Source organism: Eptatretus burgeri, chromosome 2 (genome assembly GCF_056783735.1).
Source record: "Eptatretus burgeri isolate ZD-2024b chromosome 2, Ebu_testis_v1, whole genome shotgun sequence".
Taxonomy (NCBI): Eukaryota; Metazoa; Chordata; class Myxini; order Myxiniformes; family Myxinidae; genus Eptatretus; species Eptatretus burgeri.
In genome coordinates, this window is record NC_140962.1 from 131,189,578 (window position 1) to 131,197,881 (window position 8,304).

The 8,304-nt window shown below is 40.3% G+C and overlaps 1 protein-coding gene across 2 annotated transcripts in view; it reads right to left on the minus strand.

Annotated features, from left to right (window-relative positions):
* Positions 1 to 199: 199 nt before the first annotated feature.
* LOC147033148 (suppressor of fused homolog) overlaps positions 200 to 8,304 on the minus strand; it is a 45,393-nt gene continuing 37,288 nt past the window's right edge. For both annotated transcript variants that reach the window (XM_085871241.1, XM_085871240.1), the window contains exon 12: positions 200 to 942. In XM_085871241.1, coding sequence (XP_085727367.1) covers positions 856 to 942 — 87 coding nt within the window. In that variant the 3' untranslated portion in view covers positions 200 to 855. The remainder of the gene's footprint in view (positions 943 to 8,304) is intronic.

The window sequence follows — 8,304 nt, forward strand, 5'->3', positions numbered from 1 at the left end:
GGGAGCCCCGAGCCAGAAGAGGAGGACTTGGGGGTGGGGTCGGGGGAGGGGAGGGGAGGTTAACTCAAGATTTGTTTGGCGAATATTGTGACCCTTGAACTGAGTACCTGCAACCATGTTGACAATCAAGTTGGACCTCATATCCTTTTGCTGTTCTCTGAAAGATTAATGCTCCATGCCCAACCTTTCCTCCATTAAATCGTCCGTATTTTGATTACACCATCACACACGCAATGCCAATTCCTTCATCATCTCCCAGCCAATCAAAGTTAACAACCTCAACTACATTTTCATTCAATGGTTTCCATTCCTCCCCAGTGCCACTCCCTTCACTCCCACCCCCTTACTCAAACACATTTATTAAGTAAAAGCAATCACAGTCTGTGGCAAAAAGCCAAATTACTTGACAATGAAACAAAGTTAAGTTTGACGTAAAAACACCAAGTGCAGTTGAAGAATACATCAGTTGTAAGTAAAAAGCCAGGTTGCAGTGCACTCCCACTCAATAAAGTTGGTGTTTGAGCAAAATTTCAACCAAAAGGACCCTCCAAAAAACAACAACAAAAAAAAAATCCTAACTTTTGGCAAATAGGGTGGCCGGGGAGTGCAGCATATACAATGGAACAAAACCTCATATTTGAGCCCAAATAAGGTAAAGCAAAGTGTCCTCTCAAAAACTCTCCCATTTAACTCTGACAGCTTTTACGTCATGGCACAAGCTTTATGGAATGTATACATTTCTCTTCAAGGAAATTGCTCAACAACAGTACTGGCTGGAAATGTGCTCTCATCTGTCAAGGTTTGATTGAGAATATATATATATATGAAGAAGGAAAGAAAGAGAGGAAGGAAATATCACTGCAGGACATCGAAACTGCTGTCAGGAAGCACACAAATTCCTAGCTTCATTTCAGGCCATTCATACACCTTCGGGAGCTGAGCCTGGGGAAAAGGACAAAAAGATAAGGCAACAATGAACCTTCTTTCACTCTTTTTAAGGACACTTAATGTGATCAGTGCATACCGCTAAACTCTGCACATTCTCAAGTCAGCAGTAGTGCTGGTGGCAATCGGTATCAAAACTGGATGGTTGGTTGATTTGTGGTCTTTATCTGATTACCTTTTTTTTAACTGTAGCTTTTAGGGATCTTTCCTTGTCATTTTGCCATATTTTCATTGCATTGTATTTGTTTGGTGCCTTCTGGCAGAGCTTTGAACGAATGATTGATAATTTTGCCTCATCAATAAATTAATTATGTAAAGCAAAGTGGGTTGCAGTTTTTGTAGGCAGTTCCTGCCAATTGAGGATGAGCACTAAAATTTCAGATGTGTCGTGCTCAAGCCCTAAAATGCTCAGAGTAAACAAGCAAACAAACAACAACAAAAAAATACAAGAAGGGCAGTCGGTAGAGCGCATACCTCTGCCACGCAATGCCTGACTCAAAAGAACATATCGGACCCAATACATTTTTGAAATATGCTATACAGTACTATATCGTTTTTGGTCCTATCTCTCAATAGTGAAGCATCACTTAAAAAATAAAATAATTCTCATATCCAGATCCTGATCTTCACGAAAATCGAATCAATTCGTCCTTGTGACATACCTAACCTGTCCACCAAGTTCTATCCTAATCCATCCTCAACATTTTGAGATATCCTGCACACAGACAAACAAACAAACAAGCAGTCATAGACTGGTACTTACGAAATCATCAACTTGACCTCTGACCTTGTCTAATAAAAGCTGTCTCTAGATAAGGTAGCGAAGCAAACCAGAAGTTTCTACGATGATGCTGTACCAAACCTCTCATAAAACACAAGATTTTTACCAGAATTTTGATAACCGAGTGTTAAGCATACTTAACCGTTACCAAAATTGAAGACAGGATTGAAATTGACTTTAAAATGAGCATGTAATGCCGTGTGTTACAATCCCCCTCATTAGCATAATCTTCAGTTAAGCCTCAGATACGACACCCGACATAAATCTCATAAAACATCCGATTTTCACCAGAATTTCGAAAACCGAGTATTAAGCATACTTAGCCATTACCAAAAGTGAAAACAGAATTGCAATCAGAGTTAAAACAAACTCGTAACGTCGACCGAAGCAAAAATCTCCATTTCTCCACGGAATTATTTTATATTATTTTATCAAAGTCACAAAACCGTAATATTCGGCCATCCACCAACAATCTTTACATAATCCGACAGCTTAGCGAGTCAGGCATGCGATGATAACCTTTATTGGGATAAAAAAATGACTTTTAAACACCATCTTTATCGAAAACACCGTCAGCACGCACACGCAAAACCTTTACGCGACTCAACGCCGCGTCTGCTCGAGCGCGCTGCACCACGTGACAAGCCGTGACGTGGCGAGTGAACTATTTTTTATACAATCTTACAACGTCTCCAAAACATCCGATTTTTACCTGAATTTCGACAACCAAGTGTTAAGTGTCCTAAGCGATCGCAAAAACTGAAGACAAAATTAAAATTAAAGTTAAAACGAACTCGTAACGTCGACCAAAGCAAATATACTCCATTTCTCCACATGAATTTACGGAATTATGTTTGACCTCACTGTGACCTTGACCTTTGACCGATTTTGACCAAAATCTAATCAGCGCTAGCCATCACCCTCCTGAATCACGTGGTGTAATTTGACATTGGTAGCTTCTTCCGTTCTCGAGTTATCGTGCCTACAAACAAACAAACACACACACAAACAAACACACAGAGGACGGAAGTCATCAATATACTTACGAAATCTTTAGATTTCATAAGTAACAAACAGACAGACAGGAAGGGGTGAAAACATAACCTCCTTCACCTTCGGTGGCAGAGGTAATAACACAAATGAACAAAATGGAACAGGTAAGTTTATGGTGTGGTGAGTATCCAAAGCAATGATAGATAAAACAATGTACATAGAGCAGTTTTTTCTCATTTTGAACAAATTTAAGCCATTCAGGCACTTCTTTAGCATTTCAACTCTCCCTTAAAACTATTTGGTAAATTAAGTCTTAACTGCAAAAAATTATTATTCTTTTTTTTTTTTAAATGGGGCCCCAATTCTCAGCTTTCAGTGCCGACATCAAAAACAAAGGCATTTTGCCAACCTATGAAAACACAGCGAGCATAAACTGGAAAAGAAAGAAAGAAACGAAATAAAAAGAAAAGCTAACTTCAGGAAAAATGATTTCCAAATGCTGTCAGACTACATTTTAATGTCTACTATCACTATATTTTCCAAATTTATTACCTCTGACACCAAAGGTTAACATTGATTATGTTTTCATGAAAGTCAGTCTGTGAGCAGGATATCTCAAAATGTTGTGGACAGATTCAGACAAAATGTTATGGACAGGTTGACTGTGTGACAAGAACCAATCTATTCGATTTTGGTTCACGTACAGCTCCAGATCCGGCTTATTCCTGGGATACAAAACGTAAACTGTTCAGCCTGGCAGAGGGACGTGCTCTACCAAGTGCCGTTCTAGTTTGAAATGAAAGCAAAGGTGAATTCCAAAAATTGAGAATAACTAGATTTGTTCAACGTGTACCATTAAACAGTAACTACCAGTTGGTGAATTTTGCAGCAATTTATTTGGAAACTCCATGTATTGTCCACGATTAGCTGTGAAAAACAGTTGCGACGTCAGCTACTGTAGAATACTACTCAACCATGTGGTTACGTTCTGCTGGTCCGTGTGATCGGCTGAAATGCGACACAGATGTAATAGAAATTGCAATGGGAATAACAGTGTTTGGTCCCACAAAACAATTCATTTAGTGCTTTTATACAACAATATAAATAAACATTCATGTAATGTAATCCAACATGTAATGCAGGCTCGCCCCACTTCAGATCTCTTTTCACCTTGCAGACTTCCCCACTCGTTCGACATGCCTTACTTATCTGGCATGCCAGTCGTCTCTCTGGGTCTCCCCCATGTGTGTGAGTACCACTGCATTTAATATTCTGACCATCCGCAGGGAGGTCTCACCCCCCCCCCCCCAGTGTCGTGTATGCACTCTATAGTGCTGAAGTAGAAAACGTGGACACGGCATCTCACCATAGCATGTGCGGTGGTTCGCAACTAGTTCATGTGGACATGCGATGTTGAAGTGCAATTGTATCGTGTGAAAGCACAATGGGAGAGATTTGAGAGTTAAACACAAATGGAAAAGAAAAGACAGACATGAGGGTGAGGATGACAAGAAGGCTGCCTTGACATCTGATACTAGTCGTTGCTAATTGGGGTGACAAACTCATACGCCAACATTAAGAGATAGTTGATGAATAATTAACCCCGTCATTTTCATAACAATGCAAAACTCCCACCCCAAAAAAAATATCGGTTACATACCGATAATAATCCCCCCTCCCCCAACCAATAATGCCACATTTCGATGAATTACTTGTAATGTGGAAAAAAAAAATTCCAAATTAACTTTTTTATTCATAACTGAAGAGATCAAACGAAACACTGTTATAGTTGAAGGAGTTTACACGTCAGGAATACCTGTAGAAAAAAAAATATACAAATCAAAATTCACTGGTTGTAAAAGTATTCAGCCTCTCAGGTCAGAACTTGGTGGAAGTACCTTTTGCAGCAATGACTGTGATGAGTCTTTTTTGGTGGATCTCTACCAGCTTTGCACAGTGAGATGGTGAAATCTTTGCCCATTCTTCACCTGAAAATTGCTCTCGTTCTGCCAAGTTTGATGGTGATCGTCGATGGATTGCAATCTTCAAGTCTTACCATGATTGTTCAATTGGGGTCAAGTCAGGACCTTGACTGGGCCACTCAAAAACATTTATTTTATTTATATTCGGCCACTCCAGTGTGGCTTTATCTTTGTGCTTCAGATCATTGCCCTGCTGAAATGTGAATCTCTTACCCAGTTTCAGATTCATGGCTGACTCGAGCAGATTTTCATCAAGGATTCTCCTGTACTTTGCACCGTCCATTATCCCTTCTACCCTGACAAACTTGCCAGTCCCCGCTGATGAAAAGCAGCGCCACATGATGCTGCCACCACCATGCTTGACAGTAGGGATGGTGTTGACTGGGTGATGTACAGTGTTTATTGATCTGTGTTGCGATTGTGTCGTTAGAAAACCCAAATATTTTCATGATTCCGCATTCCTTTCCACAAACCATCTGCCACATATTTTCCTCATATACAAACGAGCACCTTATCCTCACAGCCCCAGAAACCATTTCAAACTGCTTCATGAACGTCTGTGATAAAAGATTGCGCCAAAACAGGAGGCTCACGAGCCGATTCTCTTCACGAGCGCATCGAGGGCCGCTTTGGACATGTTTTGTGAGCACCTGCCAAAGGATATTTCATGAGCGCCTGCCAAAGCACCAAGACACAGCTTGAAGAAGAGGGGAGGGGTGAAGCGAAATCATGGGGGGGGGGGTGAGAATCTATAAAAGGCTGCATGTCTGGAAGAGAAGGGTGCTGAAAGACTGAGAGAATCGGAGATTCAAAGCTCGATTCATCTGTTGGAGGATCAATTATTATTTAATTACGTGATCGAGAGTCTTCCCTCGTTCTTCCCGCCTCTCTTTCATTCTTTTCTTTGAGCTTTGCTCGCGTTTCTTTCACTTTTTTTCATTTCTCATCACACCATTAGACTTCGTCATTCATTCTGCCCTGCATCTTCCATCTACGTCCTTTCACTCTCCTCCTTATTACTTGCAAAATCGAAGATTTGTCAAGTATATTGGTCAGTCGATTTTGTTATTCTGTCTGTTTGTTTGTCTATCGCCTACAGGTCACAATTTTAAATCAACCTTCACGAAACTTCACCACATGGTTGAACTTGTCATAGGGAAGACGCCTATTGTTGTTGAGGACAAAAGGTCAACATAGGCCAAAGGTCAAAAACTAAGGTGGTATTTCTAAAATTGTCAATCTTAAACCGATTGACTTGAAATTTGAAGAGGATTTGTATTTCCAGTCACTGACTTCAACCAGCCAATTATTTTCGAGGTCAACATAGCCTAAAAGGTCAACATTGGCCAAATTTCTAAAATTGTCAATTTTCATCCGATTGACTTGAAATTTGAAGAGGAGTTGCATATTTGGTCATTGAATTCAACCAACAATTATTTTTGGAGGTCAAATTTGTTTTATGGGTTTTGTAAGTATCGTGCTCTGCACAACATCTTCTTGTTTATTTATTTGCCTTCTGTCCTTGTACACCTTTGCTCTCTCATTCCCACAACTAGTAACTCCATCTCTGGAACCTCTCCCCCATCTATGGCACCTGGGCGTTCTGCCAGGAGACACATTAGATACGTGCCGCAAGTGACGAGTGAGGTCACTTGCTCCGAACAGAGTGACATGGCTGTACAAAGAGCAGGAGGGGAACGAAGTGTGGGGTGGGGATGGGGAAGGTCCCAGTTTTAGTCAGGACGTGGGAATGAGTCAACAAGGGTAGGTGTGCAAGCGGTCCGTACTGTCCCAATCTATTTCTATCTCATCTTCTTCACAAACTCATCCCATCATTCTTTGCCAATCACAAATCTCTCCCTTCCACCTCGGATGAATGATGCCAGCATACTACACTGTAGAGTGTTACTGATAAGATTCTGAAGGCGGGCTTGTCGCATCTGGGATAAGTGGGAATGTACACACGCTGTGATTAATTGTGTACATATACATCATTTCATAGTTTTCTCTCCCCATAAATATTTGCTTGGCCTGCTGTTGTAAATACAGGTACCCCCTGCTTAACGAAGGGGTTAGATACCGATATAACACCTCGTTATGCAGCTCTTCATTATGTGAACCTTCGTTATATGGGAGATAGTTTTCCATTATTTCTTATGGGAAAATTACACTTCGTTTCCCAATCGGAATGTGTCGGTATAAAAGCAAAGCTGCATGCTTGGTATAACTATGGTTTTAGTTGCAAGTTACATTATTATTTGCCTAATAGAGACATGAACAAAATAATAAAGTTAATTTAATTGTAACACCAAAACAAGAGCCACGTCATAAAGGTTTTGTCTTCACCAGAAGAGGAAGAAGAACAAGAAAAAGAACAAGAACAAGAACAAGAACAAGAACAAGAACAAGAACAAGAACAAGAACAAGAACAAGAACAAGAACAAGAACGCGGAGCTCTCTTAGAGCCAGCGATCGCAACGCAACACGGCTAAAAATGTAACAAGAAACATTGTACATAAAGAAATTCGATAAATCACATTGTGAACACTGGATATATTGACGTCCAAACGAACCCTCACTTTCGAAACTTCGCGCAGAACGCGGGTTTGGCTAGTTTTATTAATAATTCAATAATATAAGTTGTCCGAAAGACTATTTTGAAGGATCTTGTTTTGGATGAAAGATTCATTACAGAAAGTCGAAACATCCGCATTTTTATCACAACAACAATAACAACAACTTCTGATATTTCGTCACGTGCCTTGATGGAGCCAATAGCGAGACCCGTCATGGAGGCTCCTCCTTCATGACGAGAAAATAGTGCATTTACGAAATTACAACACATTCAATCGAATAATCTTTAAATAGTAACGTGAACTTTTCTAAACTTAAAAGCAAATGTCAGAATATATTGAAAAGTTCATAATAGACGCTCTCAAAAGGAACCCTCAATGCTAGGATGTGTCCAGGTGTTTAGTATTTAAGGAAATCCGGATCCTGTATATTACAAGAGCCGCGTCCTAAAGGTTTTGTCTTCACCAGAAGAAGAAGAAGAACAAGAACAAGAAGAACAAGAAGAAGAAGAAGAACAAAACGGAGCCCTCTTCGAGCCAGCGTTCGCAACGCGACACGGCTAAAAATCTTGAGTCAAAATTTCATATGGTACGAGAAGGTGGAAGGAGTACGAGAAGAAAAGCGGTGAGAGGTGGTGGATGACGGTTATTTTTAACCCTTTTATTCTGAAAAGTTAATTATTGGCAAGCCTTCTGAAAAGTTAATTGGTGGAAAAACGTATCGAACTCATCATCGGCACAGAAGTGACATTGCACAATTACCATGACACTGTGATTGTTCCTTCGTTGTAGCGAATGAGGACCCTAATCATGCGATGAATAGTCCTCAGTCAAACCATTCATTGTCGTGAACCTTCGTTAAAGGGGCATACCTGTACTTGCATTTTTATTACTGCCATCAAGACATTTCTTTAAGAAACCATCCTGACTTATTCTACCCGTTCTGATGGTGGCATAAGACTGCAAAGGCATTTAGCCAGCTCAGATTCATTATCAAAGTTCAATCTCAGATGCAGTTACGTGAGGTTGG